Source organism: Mangifera indica, chromosome 17 (assembly GCF_011075055.1).
Source record: "Mangifera indica cultivar Alphonso chromosome 17, CATAS_Mindica_2.1, whole genome shotgun sequence".
Classification (NCBI taxonomy): Eukaryota; Viridiplantae; Streptophyta; class Magnoliopsida; order Sapindales; family Anacardiaceae; genus Mangifera; species Mangifera indica.
In genome coordinates this window covers 6,306,603-6,332,761 of record NC_058153.1, presented here as the reverse complement: position 1 = coordinate 6,332,761, position 26,159 = coordinate 6,306,603, and the positions used below count along the sequence as shown (strand labels likewise).

At 33.0% G+C, this 26,159-nt stretch overlaps 3 protein-coding genes across 4 annotated transcripts; 2 read left to right on the top strand and 1 right to left on the bottom strand.

Annotated features, from left to right (window-relative positions):
- The first annotated feature begins 3,525 nt into the window (after window positions 1-3,525).
- LOC123201025 (beta-amyrin 28-monooxygenase-like) lies at window positions 3,526-5,674 on the top strand. The gene is made up of 3 exons (XM_044616471.1): window positions 3,526-4,561; window positions 4,641-4,828; window positions 5,130-5,674. The coding sequence occupies exons 1-3, from the start codon at window positions 3,604-3,606 to the stop codon at window positions 5,430-5,432; spliced, it is 1,449 nt and encodes a 482-aa protein (XP_044472406.1). The 5' UTR covers window positions 3,526-3,603; the 3' UTR covers window positions 5,433-5,674.
- Window positions 5,675-11,128: 5,454 nt separating this feature from the next.
- LOC123200745 (serine/threonine-protein kinase STY13-like) lies at window positions 11,129-16,938 on the top strand. Its single transcript, XM_044616109.1, has 3 exons — window positions 11,129-11,321; window positions 12,046-13,035; window positions 16,316-16,938. Exons 2-3 carry the CDS (start codon window positions 12,125-12,127, stop codon window positions 16,653-16,655), a joined length of 1,251 nt encoding a protein of 416 aa, XP_044472044.1. The 5' UTR covers window positions 11,129-11,321; window positions 12,046-12,124; the 3' UTR covers window positions 16,656-16,938.
- A 1,961-nt stretch (window positions 16,939-18,899) lies between these two features.
- LOC123200744 (YTH domain-containing protein ECT4) lies at window positions 18,900-25,437 on the bottom strand. 2 transcript variants are annotated; one of them, XM_044616106.1, is made up of 8 exons: window positions 25,293-25,437; window positions 24,466-24,503; window positions 24,181-24,358; window positions 23,755-23,828; window positions 23,263-23,667; window positions 21,744-22,250; window positions 20,695-20,907; window positions 18,900-19,842 (listed from the first exon to the last, which is right to left on the bottom strand). In XM_044616106.1, exons 1-8 carry the CDS (start codon window positions 25,324-25,326, stop codon window positions 19,435-19,437), a joined length of 1,857 nt encoding a protein of 618 aa, XP_044472041.1. In that variant the 5' UTR covers window positions 25,327-25,437; the 3' UTR covers window positions 18,900-19,434. The 2 variants fall into 2 exon arrangements, with proteins under 2 accessions (XP_044472041.1, XP_044472043.1); XM_044616108.1 differs by having other exon boundaries at window positions 24,181-24,355.
- Window positions 25,438-26,159: the final 722 nt, after the last annotated feature.

Below are 26,159 nucleotides of genomic sequence, written 5' to 3'. Positions count from 1 at the left end.
TGTTTTTGGGGGGGGGGGGGAAAGTAGCTTTTTTAAAATATTGGGAAGCTGGGAAAATTCCTTAGAACAGAGTGGACCTTTTAGAATTTCAGTTTTCATGAGGGGGTAAATTGAGATTTTTCTTATCTAGGGTTTTTGATTGTGTACTTTTCGAATTTTATATCCGTTTTTTCTGTTCTAGGGTTTTTCAACTTTTAGAATTCGAATTTCAATTCCGTTTTTTCGAATTTCATCGTTTTACGAGATATGGACTCGTATTTTTCAGATTTTCGAAAGATTTTTTGATTGTTTCCATTCTAGGGTTTTTCAACTTTTAGAATTCGAATTTCAATTTTGTTTTTTCGAATTTTATCGTTTTACGAGATATAGACTCGTATTTTTCATATTTCCGAAAGATTTTTTGATTGTTTCCATTCTAGGGTTTTTCAACTTTTAGAATTCGAATTTCAATTTAGTTTTTCGGATTTTATCGTTTTACGAGATATGGACTCGTATTTTTCAGATTTCCGAAGGATTTTTTGATTATTCCCATTCTAGGGTTTTTCAACTTTTAGAATTCGAATTTCAATTCCGTTTTTTCGGATTTCATCGTTTTACGAGATATGGACTCATATTTTTCAGATTTCCGAAGGATTTTTTGATTGTTCCCATTCTATGGTTTTTCAACTTTTAGAATTCGAATTTCAATTCCGATTTTTCAGATTTCACCGTTTTACGAAATATGGACTCTTATCTTTCAGATTTCCGAAGGATTTTTCGATTGTTCCCATTCTAGGTTATTTCAACTTTTAAAATTGGAATTTCATTTCTATTTTTTCGAATTTAACCTTTTTACGAGATATGAACTCGTATTTTCCAGATTTCTGAAGAATTTTTCGATTGTTTCCATTCTAGAGTTTTTCAACTTCAAAAATTCGAATTTTAATTTCGTTTTTTTGAATTTACCCGTTTTACGAGGTATAGACTCGTATTTTTCAGATTTTCGAAGGAATTTTCAATTGTTTCCATTCTAGGGTTTTTCAAATTTTAAAATTCGAATTTCAATTCCGTTTCTTCGAATTTAACCGTTTTACGGGATATGGACTCGTATTTTTCAGATTTTTGAAGGATTTTCTTATTGTTTCTGTTTTAGGGTTTTCCAACTTTTAGAATTCGAATTTCAATTCTGTTTTTTCAGATTTCACCGTTTTACGAGATATGGACTCGTATTTTTCAGATTTCCAAAGGATTTTTTGATTTCTATCATTCTAGGGTATTTCAACTTTTAGAATTTGAATTTGAATTTCGTTTTTCGGATTTCATTGTTTTACGAGATATGGACTCGTATTTTTCAGATTTCCGAAGGATTTTTTGATTGTTCCCATTCTAGGGTTTTTCAACTTTTAGAATTCGAATTTCAATTCCGTTTTTTCGGATTTTACCGTTTTACGAGATATGGACTCTTATCTTTCAGATTTTCGAAGGATTTTTTGATTGTTCCCATTCTAGGGTTTTTCAACTTTTAAAATTCGAATTTCAATTTCGTTTCTTCGGATTTCACCGTTTTACAAGATATGGACTCTTATCTTTCAGATTTCTGAAGGATTTTTCGATTGTTACCATTCTAGGTTATTTCAACTTTTAAAATTGGAATTTCAGTTTCATTTTTTTCGAATTTAACCGTTTTACGAGATATGGACTCGTATTTTCCAGAAATCTGAAAAATACGAGTCGATATATCGTAAAACGGTGAAATTTGAAAAAACGGAACTGAAATTCGAATTCTAAAAGTTGAAAAATGAAAATGCCTTTACAATGTCAAATATCCAAAAACCCCTCATATTTATCTAAAATTATTTTAATCCCCATAATGAGTGAGGGGAGTTATATAAATGAAGGGAAGGGTAATTTTGACATTTTAGAAAAAGTTTGAAATAAATAAATAAATATCAAAATACCTTTATAATGTAAAATATCCAAAAACCCCTCATATTTATCTAAAATTACATTAAAACCCCATAGTAAGTGGGAGAGTTATATAAATATGAGGGGAAGGGTAGTTTTGGTATTAAAAAAACTCATAGGCATTTTTTTTTTTGAAACAGTGATTTTGGGCATTTTGGCTTGAAAATAGTGATTTTGGGTATTTTTGCTTAATGGGAGGGCATGTTGGCCATTTTTTAAAATTTCCCTATAATATATCTACCAAGACTAGAGGATACTTGTGCAATCTATATTATCTAAAAATCCGAACTCTTTGTGCATGCAAAAAGACTAAATATAGTTTATTCCAATTTGAATTCTGCATTTTAGAATTTCTGTATGTTTATAAGCTTTGTAGAAAACACTAACATGCAAGGGAAAGAATAATATTGACACGCGCTCTGTTTCCAGTTTTTGACCAACAAGATCTGATGGCATTTGTGACAATAAGAGTGCTTCCTTAAATCCTTCTTGAGTACAGTCGGAGACTAGCCAACCATGGTCTGGTGATGAAAAAAAGTCCATGTGCCTCTAGAGATATGCCTATACATTGAAGAGAAGTCGCCAGAAAGGTTTTCTCTTATATATTTATGACGATAATTGATAGAGTTGAAACCAGTGCCAACTCATAAAACACTGCAGATTCATTAGAAAATGACCAACAACTTACTTCAACTCCTTATAACAGGTCCATTCATATGACCCAACCTCTTGAATGGCTTCAAGATTATGAGTGGAGATTACATTGAGAATCCAATCAGGGAATCATTGAACTCATTGTTAGTTTTGCTTACTAATTTCAATGAATTTTGTCTGTAGAAGAGTAATACAAATTATACCCCAATACAGTTGTGAATTGTACAGCAATACAAACATTATACAAGAGAATGAAAAAACAATGAATATTCAACTTTTACAAAATTAATTCAGAATTTTTTTTTAAGTTTCTTACAAGATATTGTTGCTACAAAAGTATACTTGAGAGATGAAATATTGGAGAATGTCTTTTTTTATATATTTTCTTCAGTTATTTTTTTTTTTCACATAATCTCATTTGAGAAACAATTTTGAACAAGAAAGAGTTATATTCATTTATAAATTTAAAATCTTATCAGATAAGTGAGTCTAATCATAGTCATTGGTAATACTATTAACCTTTGATGTTCAAATATTTCTTTCAGATTTTTTCATAATTGTAGTGGATCCATTATATTCATATAGTCGACGCACAATCCTTCATGAATGTAATGTTGAAGAAAAATAGTAGTTTTTGGTCTATTCTATTGGGATGCTTAATTTTCTTATTTAATTGTTTTTCTAAGGATCATGCATTCTAAATAGAGAGTTGTGTCAAGAGCATATTTATAAGTATTAGCCATCCCCCTATATGTCCAAAATATTGATTTGCCCTTAATTTCCTTACATTTGTCTACACACATTTTGTTCTTAATGACATAAATAAAATGCATTGCCTATTTTCCTGAGGCCACCCTTTCACATCAAACTTGTTATTATGACCTACTGTGTAAAATTTTTCATCATGAAATCTATGCCCTTGTCACTTTCACTAAATGTCAATGGTGTCTGTGTAAAAAGCTATAAATTCTAAGGAAATTTCCTTCAGAAAAACCAACTACAATTATGGAGCAATTCTTCCTTGCACTCCTCTTGCTCTTCGTCTCTTTCGTAACTCTCTCTTTGTCCCTCATCTTCTACACCCACAACTCTAAGTACTCTCACCCAAATCTTCCGCCAGGGAAGATCGGCCTTCCATTCATTGGCGAAACCCTCCACTTCTTATCCACCGGCAGGAAAGGCCACCCGGAAAAATTCATTTTCGACCGCAGAAGAAAATACTCTTCCCACGTTTTCAAAACCAACCTCTTTGCTGAACCCGTCGCCGTATTCTGCGGCGCTGCATCCCACAAATTCTTGTTCTCCAATGAAAATAAGTATGTCACTTCCTGGTGGCCTGATTCCGTTTACAAAATCTTCCCGTCTTCCTCTCAAACCTCCTCCAAAGATGAAGCAAAAAAGATGCGCTTTAAAATCCTTCCACAATTCTTAAAACCGGAAGCCTTGGAGAGATATATTAGTATTATGGATCACATAGCTCAAAGACACTTCGCTGATGATTGGGAAAATAAAAATGAAGTATTTGTCTTTTCTTTGACGAAAAGATACACTTTTTGGTTAGCTTGTCGTTTGTTTTTAAGCATTGATGATCCTCACCTTGTCGCAAAATTAGCTGGGCCTTTTCATTGTGTGGCTTCCGGAGTCATTTCTATGCCCATTAATTTACCTGGAACCAAGTTCAACCGCGCCATAAAGGCGGCGAATTTTGTCAGGGAGGAGGTTGTAAAGATCATCAGACGAAGGAAAATCGATCTTGCAGAGGGAAAGGCATCACCGATACAAGATATATTGTCACATATGTTGTTGGCAAGTGATGAGAATGGAGAATTCATGGGTGAAATGGATATTGCTGATAAGATTATAGGATTATTAGTGGGTGGACATGATACTGCAAGTGCTACTTGTACTTTCATTGTTAAGTTTCTTGCTGAGTTCCCTCATATTTATCACAAAGTTTACAAGGGTATGCCATAATATTTCTCCTTTCCTCCTCAGTAAGCATACAAATTTTATTCATTGATCTGGCGTTTCAAAATGTGCAGAACAAATGAAGATTACAGAGTCAAAATGTGGAAATAAATTGTTGAACTGGGATGACATCCAAAAGATGAAATATTCATGGAATGTGGCTTGCGAAGTGATGAGACTGGCGCCACCAGTGCAAGGTGCTTTCAGGGAAGCTATAAGTGACTTCACTTTCAATGGGTTCTCCATTCCAAAAGGCTGGAAAGTAAGTCAGATAATCTAATTCTCTAATCTCTATACGCTCCAAATCCAGTATAGGAATAAACATGGAGGAGCCACTATGGGGTGAGGGGGGGCCTATGCCCCTCTGACCTTGAAAAAATTTCAATATAAATGATGAAATACCATTCTACCATGAGTTAATATTACCACCCACTAATTTTATTCACCAACATGGCCTAAAATCTTATAATTATCACCACTTTTATTTTATCTTCCTTAAGTCTAAAATATATTTTAATTTTATTTCTTTTAATCCCTTCTACTATGTGTATGCATGTATTCAGATATTGTGGAGCCCTAACTCAACGCATAGAAATCCGGAAAACTTCATCCAACCGGAGAAATTTGACCCGAGTAGATTCGAAAGAGAAGGGGCAGCTCCTTTCACATTTGTTCCCTTTGGTGGAGGCCCTAGGATGTGCCCTGGAAGAGAATATGCTCGTTTGGAGATACTTGTTTTCATTCACAATTTGGTGAAAAGATTCAAGTGGGAGAAAGTTTTTCCCCATGAAAAATTTATGATTGATTTTCCAATGCCAGTGCCAGAAAAGGGCCTTCCAGTTCGCCTTTATCCTCACAAAGCATGAATTGGATGAAATTTATTATAATAAAGGAAATGGATGTACGTTTAGTCGGTGAAGATTGTGTGTTTGAAACAAACTAGCGTTAGAAGTCCATACGTTTATGTAGAGGAATGTGAAGCAAGCATGAGGAGGTAATCAAGGAAGCACAAAACAAGCAAGCTAATAGAAGAAGTGGCTTCTTCCTATTTCTCAATTATTGTTGACAATAGAGTAATAAACTTGCATACAAATTTGCATACTACGAATTAATGTGTTTTAATATTATGAGAACGACTTTATATTAAGAATAAATTTAAAATATTATATATCAAAATTGTTGCATAGATTTATTAAAAAAAGTTTGTAATTGTTAGAATGAAAAAAATAATCATATTATGAATGGCATATGGGCAAGGGAAGAGCTAGGATCGAAAGCGATTCAAGCATAGGTGCAAAGTTAGGGTAAGGGATTCTGGATAGAGGTGAGAAAGTCTAGATACCCAACTAAAAATTAAGGAACTGAAATATTCAGAATTAAAACTGATTGGTTCCTTAAAACAGTGTACATTACAGCACGAATGAAGAAACCCAAACACTTAAGTAAACAAGAGATTTGGGCTAAAAATCATGTACAACAAGGATTGGACAGCTCGGGAGCGTTGGAAGCATCATCAAAACTTGGAAATATCATTCAAATAACCCTTTGGTGTATAGCTCTGATTTGTGGTTAATATAATCATTGAGTCACAGTTTTTGTGGGTTTGATCGTGATTGTTAAACATTCTTGGGTTAGTTCTTGTGAATATTGATATTGAGTCTCTTTGATTATCATTGGGTTCGTATCAAGGAGTCTCGAATGAATAAAACTTACAATTCTTCAGAAGAAAAGGTATTAAATCATTGAATTTCCATATTGTTATCCCCACAATGAATCTTGGAATCACTTGAGACAAAATTCATTTGCAACTGAGGCAAGGATTTGAAGATATTTCCATTAGCACAGGCACAATTCTAAATCCCTATCTGTATTTCAATCCACTAACATAGTTTCTTGTTTAAGCCAAATGCAAACAAATTCAGTTCACCATGTGACATCAACTCGTACCAGATGATAACAATATAAAGATAAAACAAAATGGGTCATTAAAAACTAGCAGTCAATATTCAAAACACAATTCAGCAACTGATTGTTGTGAGCCCGTTGCATCTTAAGAAGAAAACACACTGGTACAAAGTACTGGCAACAGTGCACAATGTTCTAAAACCTTCATCTGCCCCTTAAGCCACCATGATTTATTTTTTTATAACGAAAATTTTCATCTAAGTCAGGCTATCACATCGAACAGAATAAATCTTAAATCTAATGTTCAACTTCACAATCATTAAATCATATAAATCAAAAGTTTGATTTCAATATACAATTGCAATATTACTCATAAGTTTTATTTTGTTTTTGGTTCTAATATGTAGAGGGCTCATTGAATGCAGCTGAATTAATTATTTGGCAAGGCCACTATTTGCATCCATAAAATGAATTCAATTAGAATGTACTGTTAATACAATTGGAAACTCTTAATACTCTCAGAATGTTGGGATGGAAACCAATTAAAGAAATAATAATTAAAAAATAAAGGTAAAAATAGCTTATGAACTCTCTTAACCATTAATTTGAATACAAAAACAATAATCAAGATTAAGCAAGAGAGAACGAATGAAACACTAGAGAGGTTAAAGCAAGTTAAAATGAAGAGAGGAAGACTGCATACTCAATAGATGAAGAATTGAAAAAAGGAAAATGTTGAGAAGGAAGGAGCACGGGAGGAGACGGGTAATATGAAGAGCAAAAAAATAAGTCATGGTTTATTTATTTTCTACTCTTATTGTTATAGTAATGAGTATATAATTGTCATCAATTAATTAATATGTCAAAATAATGATATAATGACACATTACTTTTTTTTTTTTACGCTATAATTTCCCCCATTTACCAATAAACGTAACTTATCGTAATAGTTTCAACTTAAATGATTCATCAATTGTTTACCATATTAGAAATAGTTAAAGTTGTTATCACAATAAATATTATTATAGTAAGAAATTTACAATTATCATCAATTTATTGGTCATAATAATTATAGGTTAATGATAAGGTTGTCACATTATACATCTTATTTTTGTGCTAAAATTTCCCTCCTTTGCATATGTATATACACATCTTATCATGGCAACACCAATTTCATCATTTTAACTATACTTTTGCAACTTAGTATAACGAATTATGGTGTCACAACATGTTTTTATCTAAACAGTTTAATCATTATCTAACATATCATGATTACTTAAATTGTTGTCACAATATATATCGTTATGGTGACGAGTTTATAATTATCATAAATGAATGAGCCAAGATACGGTTATATATAGTGACAAAAAAATTTTGTCACATCACTATTTTTTTGTGCTAAATTTTTCCTCTTTTAAAAATAAAAATGTATTATTGTAATGATATTGATTTCGTCTATTTAATTTTATTGTCATGACTTTGTATAATGAATAATCTTGTCATAACATGTTTCCATCTAAATTGTTCATCCGTTATTTAATATATTGTAATAACATAAAGTTGTTATCAAATAAATATTATTATAGCAGTAAGTTTACAATTGTCATTAATTTATTGGTCGTTATAATGATATACTGATGATAAATTTTGTCACATTATCTATTTTATTTTGGTATCAAATTTTCCCTCCTTTGCATATAAACATATCTTACTATAACAATATCAATTTCATATGACAAATTATTTTATCACATTATGTTTTTACCTAAATGTTTTAATGAATGTCTAACGTGTCATAACTACTTAAGTTGTCAAAATAAATATTGTTATGGTAACAAGTTTACCATTATCATCAATTAATCGGCCATAATAACTTTATGATAACAAATATTTTATCATATTATCAAAAACTTTTTTGTGCTAAAATTTCTTACCAAAAAATTATGGACGAAATCATTATAAAAGACAATTTTTATTACTATTATACTATTATGACAATATGTAATGATAAATATGCATCACGATTTGTTACAATCCAAATAATCACATTGTAGAATGAATGTAATGACAAATATTTAACAGTTGTCATAGTGACATATCTTATAGTGATAATATATTTTATCCAAATTTCTTTTGTTGCAGAAACAAATTTTTTGTAGTGATTTACCTTAGGTCTTGTACATCAGAACAAATGTATAAACTAAAAGCATACATTCTCAATATATTCATATAGAACAACAACAAAAACATGATTAAACTTAAAAATTGAGATCAAAATTCATCCCTTAGGATTAAGAGAGAAATTTAGCATGCAATATATGGGGTATAAAACCCAATACCTATGTTTGAAAGGTTCCTCCAAGCATAAATTTGCCTCATATACATTTTACACTTTATTCATCAATGAACGAAACTTCAACTCAGTTTTAATACCCTTCTCCAGAAGTGTTATCTTCAGAGAATTGTTACTTCTCTTGACTAAACATGTATGATATACTTATAAAACTTTTAGCAAAATATATATATATATATATATATATATATATATATATATATTTCATAAATTACATTATATTAAAATATTCTTTCAAAATAAAGCATTAAAACAAAAAGTACCTCTCCTCAGTTGACAAACTATTCTGCAACCATCATCTCTACTTATTACCTGAAAAACAATTAGAGAAAATGAATAAATGATAATCACTTAGTTTGTAAGAGATACTACATCTAACACATCTTTTCCCTTATTCATTTCCATACATTAACCTCACATTAATATTTCACTTCAACTTAGTCATCTAAGATACACCTTTAGACCCGTACTTTGGTAAAATAAAATGTCTTACACTTACACCTAGTCATATAGGTAACACCTTCAACCCTAAAACTTTGATGACGTTGACATACTTGAACACATGTACTTCATCCTCTAAGATACACCTCCAGACCTAGAACTTTGATGACTCTATATGCAATGCATGTACAACATGTAAAACTATGGTGAAAGCATTTTCTTTTCATAAGACATCATTTTCCTTTGAAAAAACATTTTCTATGTCTATTGTTCTTGGTTGAGACATAGACGAACCTAAGATTTTTGTTAAAAGGGTATTCACAACTCTACAATTATTTGTAGATCAACTAGTGAAATTTGAAATAAAATCATCGAACATTAAATAATGAAAATAATATAAGAACATATGACATAACATAAGTCATTTTTTACATGGAAAAGCCCTTCTTTGAAAAACGAAATAGTGAGTTGTTGCCCAAGTCAAATTGAAAGTCTAGAGAAAGAAATCTAATACTTGAAATTAGCTTTCATGAATTCAATTGACACATGTCTTGGTTTTTATCAATGTTTTAATTGAAGTTAAAATCAACTTCTTTTCTTAATTCTTTTATTGTAGTTGCTAACTAAATAATTAAAGTAAATTGTCCTTAGAGTAAAATGAAGTTTCAATAAATTAAAGTCCTCACCTAAATTGCTAGAACCTCTTAATAATACTGATGAAAGAAGGAAAAAAGACAACAAAGTCACAATGTTATGGGGTTTTATAATAATTAGGTGAATTCAATAATTTTTTTTTTTCACAAGTTTTTATTTTAAAGTTATAATAATACATAACTAGTCAAGTAAATGACATTTCTCTCTTAAGAACAGTATTTTTGAAGAGACGTATTACATTGTTGTCACTACTTTGTATTATGCACCAATTGCAAAAATTCTCACCCTTGTTCTTGGTTGCAAGATCCTTCTATAATAATCTAGAATCACCAGCTTAATTGTTAATACTAAATGAAAATTTGAAAGAAAAAGAAGAACAAGAGAAGGAATAGATCCCAAATTCATAAACTTGGAATTCTGAAGAAAGAGGAGAATCGTAGAGAGAATTATTTAGAAGATTAAAAAATTTTAAATAATAAATAATCTGTGTTTTCATTTCGTCATTGTACCTTTTATACAATAAACATTCATTAGAATCTCTCTCCTTGTCCTTGCATATCTCTTTTTGTACATCTCTCTCTTGCATCTCTTTATTGTATTGTCGTTGTTTTCATTTATTAATCATCTTAATTAAGTTAGATTATGACTTTGCCTAAGGAAGACAATAAGGAGAAAAAAAGAAACGAGGAAAAATAATTTGGTATCTTATTACATGTTGAATATCAATAATGCCCTTCTTAAAAAATTTAAACACTAACAATACCTTTTCATCAGTTACTTAAAACAAATTATGGAATAGGAAGGGGGTGAGATCCAATTTATAGGCAACACTCCATTGAATATTGAAACATGAAGGGCGTATACGCCATGTTTGAATATTGAAATAGAAGGTTGAAATTGAAATTTTAAAAGGGAATCTAGATTTCAAATCCTAGAAATTCGTCCACGTGGATGATTGAACTATTCATACAAAGACACACTGTGTACGCCAGCACACCAGAATCCACTCTGCTGAAACAGGTTTCTCCATCCCCTTGGTATAGCGTAGTCATAAATAACCCCCTTTGTTTAGAAAATATTAAATAACCCCTACATTTTCAAGAAACTCCTTCAATACAAATATTAAAAGCCCCCCTTCGGTGAGGGTGTTTTTAATACTTTCCAAACAAGATGCATGACTTTAAAAAAACCCACTCAAACAAAGAGAAGAAAAAAGAAAGCAACCAAGCCAAAGCCAGGAAGACCAGAAACGGGGACTCTTATTTTGTTTTTCTCCTTAGTCTTCTTTGCTCCTTTGTTCCAATAATCAACTCGTAAATCCTTTTTCTTCTTCTATTCCCTCGATCTCTTCGCTCAGCTTCTGTTGTACTCAGCATCTGCAAGTCAACAACTCCTGATCGAGGTCCATTTCGTTTGTGCTCGGTTTCCTTTTGAGTTTTTCTTCTAGTATTTTTTAGCTCCTGTGTAATGATTTGGCTTTTGATTTTCTTTGAAATGATGTGTTTGCTTATGTAATCTTTCCAGTGAGGTGTGGATGTAACTGATGTTTTCTCTTTTCGTGTGGACTGTTAATGAATTTTGGTTTTAGGGGTTCCTGTGTTTCTTCTAGGGTTTTTTCGATTTTTGGAATTTCGTTTTTGTTTCTATGAATTTATTGAATTGCGTTTTTTTTGTGGTTCTTCAACCTTTGTGTTAGATTCTATCGATTTCCATTGTAGTTAAACAGAAAACTTTCTAATTTTAGGTCAAGATTTTGAGGTACTTAATTTTTTTAAATTATTTTAAGACACTTGGTATTCACTCTTAATTTTTTTCAGCAGGTTGATCTGATAATAATATTCATAACATTCATCAATTATATGCCGTTTTCTTTATTTTTTTTATTGTGTGGGTCTGTGTTTGTGACGTGCATATTTACATTGCTTGTGGTGAGTTTATGGTTGTCACATTCATATATCCTGAAATAATTTCCCAGTATAAGAAATGATTGTGGCAGTATAAACTAGAGTGATGTTTATATGAATTTTTTTTTTTCTAACTTTTGTTTGGTAAATGAGAAAATAATGGTTGAATCTTTAGATTTATGTTTGATTACTTGTCAATAATGAAGTAGCTTTGGTTTTCAGGTTTACTAGTGATTTGATGTTGAAAAGTCTGATGCTGAAGAAATAAGTAGAGTAGAAGTTTTGCTTAGTCAGCTAGAAAATGTTGGAGGGTGGTTCTAAATTTCCTGGAATAATAGGGCTTAACAACCATGTTAACAACTATGATGATTTGTCCCAAGGGTTTTATCACAAACTTGGTGAGGGAACCAACATGTCAATTGACAGTATTAGTAGCTTGCAGACAAGCAATGGTGGAGGATCTGTTGCAATGTCCATTGATAACAGCAGTGTTGGATCAAATGGTTCTCATACTCGTATTCTAAACCACCAGGGACTGCGTCGACGTGCTAATGACAACAATTCCTTTGGACATAGTGTTAATCGTCGAGGAAGAGTCACACATGCTTTGAGTGATGATGCCTTGGCTCAGGCTCTTATGGATAGCAACTCTCCCACAGAGGGGCTTGAGAATTTTGATGAGTGGACAATTGATTTAAGGAAGCTTAATATGGGTGCACCTTTTGCACAAGGTGCTTTTGGGAAACTCTATAGAGGTACATACAGTGGGGAGGAGGTTGCAATCAAGATCTTGGAGAGGCCACAAAATAATCCCGAAAAGGCACAGTTGATAGAGCAACAATTTCAACAGGAAGTCATAATGCTGGCTACTCTAAAACATTCCAACATAGTACGATTTATTGGTGGATGTCGTAAGCCAATGGTTTGGTGCATTGTTACTGAATATGCAAAGGGAGGTTCAGTGAGACAGTTTTTAAACAAACGACAAAACCGGTCTGTGCCACTGAAGCTGGCTGTTAAGCAAGCCTTAGATGTTGCAAGGGGAATGGCATATGTTCATGAGCTTGGTTTGATTCACAGGGATTTGAAGTCTGATAACCTATTGATATTTTCCGACAAATCAATCAAGATTGCTGATTTTGGAGTTGCTAGGATCGAGGTGCAGACTGAGGGAATGACCCCAGAAACTGGCACATATCGCTGGATGGCTCCGTAAGATCATTTAAATCCGTAGCTGCTATGATTCTTTTCCACTCATTGCTATCTTCCCTTAACACTTACTGGATGCTTTGCCAATCTTATTGTTGGCTGCGATAATCATTGTTTTTGTTTTAATTTTTGTCTTGGCATGATTTACAGTGATAGAATCTTAGTTTCTGTTGCAATTCTCTGTTTATATAGAAATTTTTATATCTTACTTGCCTAGATATTTTATTAGTATCTTTTTCAATGGCTTCTTCTTGATATTACTTGTGAATATGTTGCTTAAAGGAAAAAGCAGATTAATTATTTATAGCACATCTCATGTTTCTTAGTAGTATCTTTTTCAACTTAATGCCTTTATGAACTTGAGTATATCAACATGTATAATCTCTGGATTGGCTCCACTTACTTGTTGATTTCTTAGACATTTCTGTGGCATGGCAGGGCAGTGTTAGATGTGGTTTTCCCCCTGTACTCTAGAATTCTTGGAGCATTCTTATTAGGAGGGACATAGAAACTCTTTGCCAAAGTTTATTTCTGCTTGCTGGAGCTTGGAGATGTCCTAATGTATTAACTTTTAGAGAATGAGGAAATTTTTAATTTTTCATCATTTATTAACTTCATATTCTTGGTTAGATGACCTCATTCATGTGTACAAGTGTTTATAGAACGTATCATGTTGGCATCCTGTCTGATGAAAATTAATTTCGTAAATAATAATCAAATTTCTGGTTTGTTTGAAGCTAGGACCGATATAACTTGGTTAACTGTGACCTCTTAGTTCAATATATTGTGGGGTTATGGGGATGCAGTGAAGAAAACAGTATTTTACCCTTTTCTTTTCATGATTGTGCAAGACAAATGTTTGGTGGGCCTTTATTTTTCTGGGCTTTTGGATAATTAGGTTTAGGTTTGAATAAGGTAAAAGCTGTTTTTATTCTTTGGTTTTGGTTTTTATGTGCACTAATTGCAATAGTTGAGTGAAACCAGTTATACTTATGTGCCATTAATTATGATAGTATATAAAGAAAATGAATTAAGACAAATTTATATTTTATTATTATACATTATTAAATTTTTTTTCTATTTTAATATTGGCATGACTTGAACCAATGTTTTTGCCATACGCGTCAGATTATTAACTCATTCAGTTTAACTGTTTGATAGAAGCCAAGTCAACACCAACCCCTTTATGGATCCATTTTCTTGTATATTGGATAAGTTTGGGTTGTGCAATTATTTATGTTCCCACATTGAGGTTGGTTCCAATTGTGACTTACATGAGGTTAGTTGTCCTTGATGATGTGCTCATTTGAGTGTGCCATATAGGTTAATGAAGAATATATCTATATTAAATTCATCTGCATCTAGATATCTCTTACCTTAGCCCTTGTTGTTACCTTTGTGATGTAAATGGATAATATCAAATGTGTTAGCACATAATTTGTTTTACAACTTTTTTCAATTTTCGAAGACAGTTGATGCACAAATCTTCAAATTAACTGCATCGAGATTAGAAAGGGTGAAGTTCTAGTGTGTTTTTTATTTTTGGGCTTCTGTTTCTCTTTACTTAATGGACCTGCTGTATCAAATATCAAACAACATTTGGCATTCAATCTGATCCAAAGTAGGAATAAAATTTTTTTAAGATGACTAAATAATAAATCATTCATCATTACAGAGTTGGTATTACTAAAATTGCATGTCTTATTTAATTCCCTGAGGACATTGTGCCACTTGTGTGAAGAGCGTACTCTACAAAAAGTTTAGTCAATCTTTGGGCAATAACTTTGGTTTAAGGGTGATCGTGGCTTTACTAGGTTATTAATTCTAGTATTACTGATTATAACGAATCTCTCACGTAAAATTTCAAAATGTTTAGAAAAATTGCTAGTTCTTATATTTCAATTGTTAGTTGTGTTTGGATTATATGTTATATTAAATATTTGAGCTAATAGAGGCCAAAAAATATTACTTGTAAGACATCTCTTGCTAGAATTGCAAAATGGATCTTCGATTTGGCTCAGCATTACTCTTAAGGAAACGTTTATTAATTGATTGGAGCATGTTTGAGCTCATGATTCATTTTGGTCAAGATCAAAACACATTTTAAAGGTATAGGTCCACAGATAATTCAATTTACTTACTGGTATGTGGAATTAAAGTTTAATCTTGTAGAAGTTAAGAAAGCTTATTAAAGATTTGAATATCAAAAGTGTCAAAATTATATAGGGGAGCATACCAAAATACTGGTAGTTGACTTGGCCAAGACTTTTTCTGTGTGGTAAATTATGAAGTGTGCTTGTCTGGTCATCTTGTGACTTGATGCAAGAAAAAGCATGCTTAAAATAGTACGTTTCAATTATTGCAATTTTTTTTTTTTGTTAACCTCAATGATTGCAATTTCCTTTCAACTTCGCCGAGACTTTTTAATGTTTTAACTCCGTTTTTTCCGAAATTCTTGCCACATGGAACTAGATGTGTGAAGTTGATGGCTGATATCTGTCCATATTGAATTATCTATATTGTTAACTGTCGGTTGCTATCTGACAGTTATGATTGAAATATTCTTTTATTGCATCAGATTTCTTGTTTATTGTGATTTTTAGGTTGATTATGAAATTTAATGCGTCAGACACGTTACATGTACTTTCAGAGAGAATTTGTGTTCATTTTGGAGTATATTCATTGCATGAAAAATTGGCCTTTACTGCTTTGTAATTTTTATCACCTGTGGTCATTCTTACCCTTGTAAGGCATGAATGGTATTCACTGAAGTGGTTGTGTGAAAATAAGTTGTCTGTTCATCGTATTCTTTTGGCATGGTTATTGTATGAGAAAAAACATCTCTTTTGATGTTGTTGTAATAATTGTTGCTTCCTTTAAATGGTCATTTATTTTGTTCTATACCATTAGTATGCCCTATTAGCTTGATTGCTTCAGCTCTTGTGTAGAGTTTGTTTATTTTTATCCGATCCATTTGTCGTGAATTTAACTTGTTTATTACATTAATGCGGTGAAGGCTTTGGTCTTGGGCTTAATCATATGCATTAATTACCAAAGGGTCGGATAAATCCTGCAAGGGTGTGTGAATGTTATTTGCTAAGTAGAATTTATCTCCACAATCATGCCACTTCATATTGTGCATGCGTTTTGTTCTATTTTTCACTGATTTGTTGACTGAAAGCAAAGTATGTGCTTGAATATACTGAGTGAATATCTTTTTATTGCCTTGAATTTGATATTTCAATGTGGGCTACATGAGTGCAATATTGTTGTGTCTCTGCAGGGAAATGATCCAGCACAGGCCTTACACTCAGAAAGTTGATGTGTATAGTTTCGGCATTGTTCTCTGGGAACTTGTCACTGGATTGCTCCCTTTCCAGAACATGACAGCAGTTCAAGCAGCATTTGCAGTTGTGAACAAGGGTGCACGTCCGATCATCCCCAATGATTGCTTGCCTGTTCTGGGTGAGATAATGACCCGTTGCTGGGATGCCAACCCCGATGTCAGGCCTCCATTCTCCGAAGTAGTCACAATGCTTGAGCATGCACAGAGTGAGATTATGACAACTGTGCGCAAGGCTCGTTTTAGGTGTTGCATGGCACAACCAATGACAGCAGAGTGATGTGGAAATTTGTAAATTGAAAAAAAAAAAGAAAGAAAACAATGAAAAGAAAGCAGGGGAAAGACAAGACAAAAGGAGCAAGAGGCAGCAAAAGATGATCATATATGTTAACCTTGTGTATGTATCAGATTTAATTTGTCTGGTAAGATAGAAAAAACAACAAAAAAGTTATGATAAGGAAGTGTTTTGGTTTCTGAGTTGTCATTTTAATGGACTGAAGTTATGTTTTATGTATGTGTACATGTCCTTTCTAAGTTTTACCTGTAGCTTCAGCTTGTTTGCATTCGTTTCCTTTGGAAGAAATTGGTATGCATGTACTTCTGAATCATATGTTGTGTTTTGTTGGCGAGATTGAAAAGATAAATAATTAGGAGAAACCCCCAACAGAAATTGTTCTATGGAGGGATTTTAGGTTGAGTTTTAAGTAAAATCACTGTTTTCATCCAAACAAAATTAATTTTCAATTATATTAATAGTATAATAAAATATAAAATTAAAAATTTGTACAAATTTAAATTCTTATCTATCAGACAATTCTGTCAACCTAATATGTTAGTTTAAAGGCCAAACGACTATTTCCCATTCAAAGTATGCGTTTTTATCAAGTTTTTCTCTATTAACTTTGAAAATATCATTTATCCACCTATGGACTGTTAAATTTACCGAACTCTAACCCCTGAAAAATTTATCTCATTTTTCCCCATAAAATTTTAAAAACTAACAATTTTTTTCGACCCAAATTTTAAAAAACAGCGTTTGCCCCCTTAGGGTTTTCAATTTTTCATAGTTAGTTTTTTGGCGCCGTTTCTTTCTCTCCGGCGACCTCCAGGCGACTCCTCTTCCTCTTCGACTCGGCCTCCTTCCGGCGATTATGCTAGGCACGGTCGTCGAGTCGTCTTCGTCAGAGACGAAGTCTCGATGAAGACAAGTCGTCTTTGTCAAAGACGAAGTCTCGAAGAAGACAAGTTGTCTTCGAGGAAGACAAGTCGTCTTCGTCAAAGACGAAGTCTCGACGAAGACAAGTTGTCTTCGTCGACGACAGTTTCTAGGACAACCGCCGAAAGGAGGCTGCGCCGGAGAGGAAGAGGAGTGGCCTGGAGGTCACCGGAGAGAAAGAAACGGCGCCGGAAAACTAACTCAAAAAATTGAAAACCCTAGGGGGGAAAATGTAGTTTTTTAAAACTTGGGTTGGGGGAAATTGTTAGTTTTTAGGGTTTAGAGGGGAAAATAAAATCAAATTTAAGTTTATTTTTAATAATACAGACAAAATGACGATTTTACCCTTAAAACTGTTAATTTTAACTGTCCACGGGTGGATAAATGGTATTTTCAAAGTTAATGAGGAGAAACTTGACAAAAACGCATACTTTGGGTGGGAAATAGTCGTTTGGCCTAGTTTAAAAGTAAATTATATGTCTACTCTCGAGTGTAGCAACAAAATATTCTGTTTTTGTTGAATCTCTCCCCATTGATTCCTTCACCGATCTAGAAAATTAAATTTTGTTTTTTTGGTTACGAGCGTCACCACTTAAATTAAATTGTTCTTTTACAATTAAACTGATCACATCGAACAAAATAAATTTCAAATCTAATGATGAATCTTGTAATAAGTTAAGCTTTTAATTGAGATATTACTAACTGTTAGAGTTTTTCAACTAAAATAACTAATTTTACCAAACTTCCATTCACGATAAAAGAAAAAAAGGCAATTTCCCACCCAAATTATAGTTTAATCTCAAAAACATCTATAATAGTTAAAAAACTCAAATATCCACTTATAGACTAACTTCTATTAAAAATTTATACTAGAGAGGAGTAAAATCATTATTTTCTTCATAAACCCTAAAAATTTATAACATTTTCCCTCCTTAGTTTGAAAAGAAATATTTTTTCCCCAATGATTAATTTTAATTCTTTCATATTTTTCGAATAGCAGTTTCAAAAAGCTTGCCCCCAGAAGGTATTTGAGTAGCAAAAACAGTTGGATTCTAAGCATAAAAGTAAAATTTCAAATCCTCTTCAAAATTAAACTTTTAACTTATCTCAACCCCGAAAGAAAAATCCAGTTCAGATGAGATTCCTCATTTCCAAAAAAAATGTCGGATACAGATTTCTGTTATCTCTATTTAAGCTGTGCCAGGACATACACCTTACAATTTGGTTTTATGATTGACAAAAAGGTCAAAGATCAATCATAACACAAGCAAACATTTTGAATATGGAAAATAGAACACTGCAATAGCATTTCTGTAACAATGCATTTGAGGTAATTCTTTATTTCTTTTCCTCCCAAAATTGGGAAAGTTTACAAATCCTTGCATTAACTAAAAGCCCTCAGAAAACTGGTAAAAATAACTCTAGGATTACCTCTTATAAGGCATCAGGCATGGTATACACAAGCAACTCCCACATGGATATATCTGACAGCTTGTCACTGCTCAACACCAACTTCAACCTAGATCATATTCAAACAATAATGCACAAGTTCAGATATCAAGACTCTCTTCCTGCCTTAGCCAACCTCCATCAATTTTCAACAGCCATGAAAACTTGACCAAAAATAACAAAAACAAACTAGAAAAAATCAGTGTCAGATGGCAGCTTCACTCCTCAAATGCTGGATATACCTCCTTGATGTTGTCGGTAAACAAAAAAGATTATAGAATCACCAAAAGAACTAGGAGTTTGTTGCGTTACAGCAAGTATGCTAAAGATGGTTGCCTGTATCAACTACAAATAACTGCTCCTAGTGTCAAAGTAATTTTTGTTATCAAGGGGCTCAATTCTGATGCTGACCACCTGTTTCAGCTGCAGATCTTTCTTTGTTTCTATTTTCTGATTGTACAGCAACAGAGAAGCTATCAGAAGTTTGGTTTAAGGGATCAATAGCAAGTGAAACTGAAGCATCTGTTGATTCTGTTCTTAAGATAACACCCACATGATTTAGTGCTTCTTTAGGGATGTTTTCCAACTGGAGGACTTGAGCAAAACTATCTGAAATCTGATTTACAGAATTTTCAGTAACCAAATCTGGATCATCTTGCATTATGCTAAGTTGTTGTCTAGCCCTCCTTTCCTTCAAAGACCTCTCCCGCTCATCATAAAAGTCAAAATCCTCTAGTATACATGTACGCGCATCATGCTCCTTGAAAATTTTCAACATCTCAATACCCCATTCTAATTTCACCTGATTATATATCAACATCAAAAAGGGATTTTAGGTATATGTGACGTCAAAATTAAGAAAAGCCAGAGCTTAACATGTCACCACATCAAGGTGGGGAAAAAACAATACATAGATACCAATGAATATATCCATCTTAATACCACATTTTCATTTCACCTGATTATAAATCAGCATCCAAAAGAATGCTAGGTATATGATCTTCAAAATAAGTAACAGCCAGAGCTTAACAAGCAATCACAGGAAAGCGTGAGAAAGGAAAAACAAGATCAATAAAGAATATGTGCGTCTTTAGTAGAGAATAGCATATTGGGACAGAGGTTTAAAGACAATTCTAAAATTCAAGAGGATAAGAAGAGTTTGGGCTAGAGGACTACGTCTAGCCAAAAAACCAAAGTTACAGCTAGAATAAGATTCAGCCATGAGTTCTCAGAGGTCAGAACAAACAATACATTTTGTAAATCACGAAAAAAACGACAGCATATTTTCTGTCTTCCGGGGTACATCTCATATATCTATCTACAACTTAAAACTTTGAATTAAAATTCACCAATTTATCTACCTAAAACAATGGATTAATGTCAATGAGTTATCAACATTAAATGTGAATTGTTGACTTTTGATTTTAACGCCTGGCTAAATATAAATGAATTGATGAAACATCAAGGCGAGGATTTTACACACACACCAATAAATTCAAACAAGAAAATTTCCAGTACTTAAGTTAACATGAGCATAAAATTTTAACCACATACAAGTAATGGAGATGCTTGAAAATGATACTAGATTCAAAAGAATTGACAAACTTGTAAAAAGAAAGGTGTAAGAAAATAAATATATATAATAAACAATTACCTCCTGTGAATCCCGACTGTGAGTCACAGGCTTATTATCATTATTTTCAAGTAGAAGGTGACGAAATCGGTTGTTAGGAACATCTTTGATGATATGCCATTTGACTGGAAACTGCCCACTCCACCTATCTTGCTGCCAGTAATCAGCATCTTTCTCAAAATCTACAGGTCCTGCCATCTCAGCCACCCCACAGAAGTGTCCACTAGCATTCACCTGTACAAAATTATAGTTATATCATTCAGGACTACTAGTAGGCTAAACAAATGCAATTCCCAACAAAGCAAAATTCAGTTTGGAGAAACTGGCAACGCAAAAGGTTTCTGCAGGAAGCCTAATGATTCTAAAAAGACAGAGGTGAAATACCCAGCTTACACTTGGCGTTTACAAAATGAAGGATGTTTCAGCAAGGAAAAGAAATCAACAGCAGCAGGAAAATTTTCACAAAATTAAGTATCAAACCATCATGTTTAACCTTTACCAAAAATATAAGTAATAAGTAGAACTTTGAAGTATAACCTGGCAGAGTCATACTAAACCAAATTAAGCAAAAAGCAGGAACTAATTATCACAAAATAACAACAGCAGAATCTGCACTCAAGGATGAGGCACCCAGAGAAGAGTTCTAATGTTATGGGGAACAAGGATATGGAACAACATCCTTACTCCTCAAACGGCATTGACAAACCCTTTACGTCAGAGGTTATCCTAAGCTTCATGAATAGAAAAAGGGAGGGCATCTTAAGATAAGCTCACTTAAGAAAACAATGAAGACACTCAACATAAATGACATCTAATTTATTCTACTGACTTCTATATGGCAAATAACATTGAACAAAAGGTTAAAAGCTGTGACCAGCTCAATGGAACTACCAATCACCCAGAATGTCTATCACATTACATCATCAATAATCCCTTATTTTCAGTACTGTTTCAATATGGTACTGCTTTCCTTTACCCCCTTTATATTTTCTTCAGATATCAGTTAGCTAAGTTGTGCCAATATATTTGGCAAATTAAATATATTATTATTTTAGGTCATACTCACATACCGAAAACAAAAGGAAGATTGGAAAGCTGCCACTTGTCTTGTTTGCTTCATGATAAGCTGCATCTAATTTTTTATTTCCATGAGGAGTGCTGGCCCAAACATTGTGCTTGATACTTTTGTGAATATTGTCCTCACTAAAGGATTTGATGATGAAGAACTTGGCATTCTCATATTCAGTGACAAAGTCCGGTTGGTTGTATAGCTCAAGATTAATTTGTAAGCCTGTGAAGTTGTTTTTGCTATTACTAGAGGAAGAGCTCTGTTCAGAGGTGCCCTTTCCCTTCACCTTTGAAAACCTTGGTCCTCGATTGCGATCAATGCCATGTGAATCATTAGAAATGCAAATTGATTCCTGGTCCCTCTCTCGTCTTCTGCCCTTGTCAAGAGTAGGTCGCATCCGGTCATTACCACCAAAATAAGAGTTCTGATAAGGGATGCCATGAGGGTAACCTCCTGGGGAGGAACTCGGCATTAGTCCAAATCCATTAAATGCTCCTTGTTGAGAAATCTGCAACTATATGATGTCAGTGCCAAGGAGAAAATTTATACATAAATGTCATAAGAATCAGGAAAGCACTATTTATTTAACACCAGAATAAAGTATAAGAAGCATTCATCCACCGAGCAAGAAGATATTATATTCACCATATTCTCTAGAAGAACCATTCAGCCATGAAGAACCATGATAAAATTTTACACTGCATCCAGAGTCAATTATTGATTTTTCAAGCATAAGTCAATTACATGGTATTACATAACATTATCAACAGAACATGATCTCTAGTAGGCAATATAATTAATCTGGCAATATTCTCTTGAGATATCTAAACTAGTAAAATAGCAGAAAGTTAGCTGGATTCAGCTTATGAATCCTTTCTGGCATACTTCAAATCACAAATAGCTTCTAAAGCACTTTCAGTCACTGAATATGAGAATGAAAGTTTACTTCCTGACATACTTCAATTCAGAAATAACTTCCAAAGCACTTTCAGTCACTGGATTCAACTTATGAATTTTTATACACAGATTAATTTAGATGCAGCTGATAATCAGTGAATCCACAGCACATTGGAAAGTAGGCATATACTATGACTGCAATATACTCTTGAAATGGGGTTTTTAAGTAGCAGAAAATGCAGAACTTCACACCAGAGCTTCTCAATACATTGTGAGAGTAGTAAAATTTAGAATAGCTTATAGAGCTCTAATAATTGAACAGTAAAACATTTGTAGAGATACATGAACCTGGCCCAATGTGCTAATTTTGTTAGGCTGATTGTCACTTTAAAAACCAAAAATAAAGAGATGAAAGGGTAATAAGGTAATAAAAAAATCATTTTTAAGAAGGTAGAATCCAAAACGATGTACATTTTTTCATAATTAACGAAAGCCTCACTTAAGATATAATCATCTTATGCTAAACAGCTAGTAAACATGAACTAGATCAATCACATTGGAGTTTACCTCCTAGTAAAACCACCTCAAATATTATAATAATGTAAATCAAAATAAGTACAAACCTGCCCAACATTCTGCTCATATGACCCAAGTATGCCTATTGGTTGAGGATAAGCTGCTGGAGTAGTTAAAGAACTGGAGCCATGATTTCCAGAGACATTCCCCCCACCAAATGATCCACCAAAAGGTACAAAATAACGTGATCCTGACCCAAAAAGCAAGTTATCGGCACTACTTTCTGTTGTCATCAGCTCAGATGGTGATACTGGAATTGCTGGTACATTTGGCAGACCAGCCTGCGGGTAATAAGTTGGAGAAAAAGGGATTTGATGTGGAGAGTACAGCTGGCCTTCCACCATTATAGAAGACAATGGTGTAGCAACTGGAGAGTATTGTCCATATGCCATTTCAGGATTGTAGCCATAAACAGGATGGAACATTAGGGAGGTATTGTCATTGTAGATAACCTGAATCAGCTCAACATCACAATGTATTTACAAATATAATCAGCAAAATGGAGTTAAAAGACGATGTAGTGAGAGACTCATCCTTACCGGAGATACATGCAACCTGTCAGCATTAGCATATTGAGAATATCTATCTGATGTGGTAGTGATATTTCCATAACCTGAAACAGAATTAAGAAAATAATCCCCTTAATATTCTACATAATTAAAAGAAAAGATACTAAGAGAAATCACAAGCATTATCAACTGCATCCTCAAAGTTACAAAATTCAAAATAAAAGTCAACATTTATTGTAATATATCCATATACATCCTTTGATTTTCTTAATGTCTTCAAATCTGCTACTAGAAACAAATAATCTTGCTCAAATTCTAAAATGGACCACATTGAAAACAAAGTATTAATTTCCTATTAATTTCACATGAGTTTTACTGATGGGAACGTCTACCACCAGATATATTAAAGCTTTATATTTCTAACACAGTTATGGCAGCAAAGATCCAGAAACTAACCACCATACAGTAGATTTTGTTGATCGGAAGCATAAGTATGTAATGAGTGGACAGTGCCAAGCTCTCCACTTTCAGAAGATTCTGGCTTTTCATTGACGTCCTTTGGAGGCCCAATGACAGCTGCATCTGGAGAAGGATTTGCTGAAACAATCCTTTCATCTTCCGTTGAAAGTAGCTGCTAATAGATTACAAAATGAAGAGCTAATCGGGCAAAACACCTAATAGTACCATATTATGTAAACAAATATACTAAAAAGGAGGTTACAAAGATTCTTAACCAAATACCTGCTCTGTCAAATTGTTTGAGTGGACAGGCCTCTCTCCTGCACCAATAATCAAATGTTCAATGACTTAATGGAGTATTAAAACATAGAAAATCACAATGGAGTTGTCATGGAGGTTAAGCAAATTAAGGCTTAGAAATAACCAATCTGAGACACACAGACAGCTCTTAACCAAAACAGAGTGCAAAATGAATGCAATGTAGTAAAGTTTCCCAAGAACTTCAGAAATTACAAACGGATGACATAAGCTAATCTCAAGTAGGGAAACACAAAAGTCAAACCATGCCCAAACTCAGCATCAAGACACAAACATAATAGAGCAAAGAATTCCCTGAGCAGTCTAGTATCTCTGAAAGGTGCAGAAATAGATATCTAGCAGATCCCATGTTATTAAACAACAATTCCCGCAAACAGGAACCATCAGATTCTCTATTCAGCATATAAGCATAGCATCTAACAAGCTCAGAGCATGGTTAGAAATATTTCTTGAATTTATTCATGATAAATTAAACTGAAAATTGACAGACATGCTTATATAAATTAAATTACAAACCCAGCTAAACCAAAAGTTCCCGACCCTAAAAGCAGAAAATAACATTCAACCCAAAAAAGCAAACAAGACCCACATGGAAACAAATATATTAACCACTTCAATATAAATTAAAAACCCAGACAACCCAAATAGCAGCCCGGAAAGTAGAAAGACAAAGCAACAGACAATGCAGTTAAGAAATTTGAGCAAAAATAGAGGAGAAAAAAAAAAAAAAAAGAAACAAAGAAGAGGGAAACGAAGTGGGAAAGGAAGTGGAAGGAGTAGGGGTAAAATACCAGTGGAAACGATTCGATCAAGAGGAGTATCCATGAGAGGAAAAAAGAAATTAAAAGAATGGAAAACCCTAAGTGGAATTGAGAGGGAAAAAGGGTTTTTGGTTTGTAAAATTATTAGGCATTTAATGGGGACTGCTGATGATGCTGGTTTTTGTTTTAAATTTGATTCATTTTGAAAGTCTGGCGTGGACACCGGGGCTGTGTCGGGTTGTATTTGATATGACCCATCATGTCACGGGTTCTATCAGATTGTGATCCGTCAAATGGTGGGTTATTTCCGAGGTTTTAAAGCGGGTTGGTCCAAAATATTATATGTTTATTTTAAAAAAATTTTAAATTAATAATTTATAATTACAACCCTTTTTCATTTCAACAAAATAAGTAAATACATTCTTTAGAATTTTATTTAAAAGACGAAGGAAAAATGTAATTTTATTATATAAAAATAAAATAAATTCAATCATAAAATTTATAAATATCAATATCAATCTACCACAGTTTTTTAGTCATCTTCAAAATCTGAATACGATTTTACAATTTGAAATCTACAATCATCCAACCATTCATGCATATGATGGTCTTAATGTAAATTTGATTTTTTTTTTTGGTCATTTAAGACACATCCATTTATACTAAAAAATTATTCTTATGTTACAGTAGAGATCAGAGACATTACTACATTATATGTCTTGGCAAAAAGCATACAATAAGTTTTTCCTTGTGTTTTCCACCATGTTGGATATCAAAATTTTCATTTAATGCCACAATTTCAGTCAAATGATCAATATTAATATAATTAGAAAAATCATCAAATTTTGAATTTGCATCTACTGGTTGCTTATCTTTCTACAAGATAGACCACAAGCA

Coding starts and splice junctions, on each gene's coding strand:
- LOC123201025 (XM_044616471.1), top strand. CDS start 3,604: ATGGAGCAATTCTTCCTTGCACTCCTCTTGCTCTTCGTCTCTTTCGTA. Junction 4,562..4,640: donor TTATCACAAAGTTTACAAGG/GTATGCCATAAT, acceptor CAAAATGTGCAG/AACAAATGAAGATTACAGAG. Junction 4,829..5,129: donor CCATTCCAAAAGGCTGGAAA/GTAAGTCAGATA, acceptor GCATGTATTCAG/ATATTGTGGAGCCCTAACTC.
- LOC123200745 (XM_044616109.1), top strand. CDS start 12,125: ATGTTGGAGGGTGGTTCTAAATTTCCTGGAATAATAGGGCTTAACAAC. Junction 13,036..16,315: donor ACATATCGCTGGATGGCTCC/GTAAGATCATTT, acceptor GTGTCTCTGCAG/GGAAATGATCCAGCACAGGC.
- LOC123200744 (XM_044616106.1), bottom strand. CDS start 25,326: ATGGATACTCCTCTTGATCGAATCGTTTCCACTG. Junction 24,504..25,292: donor TGATCGAATCGTTTCCACTG/GTATTTTACCCC, acceptor TTATTGGTGCAG/GAGAGAGGCCTGTCCACTCA. Junction 23,829..24,180: donor ACAAAATCTACTGTATGGTG/GTTAGTTTCTGG, acceptor ATTCTGTTTCAG/GTTATGGAAATATCACTACC.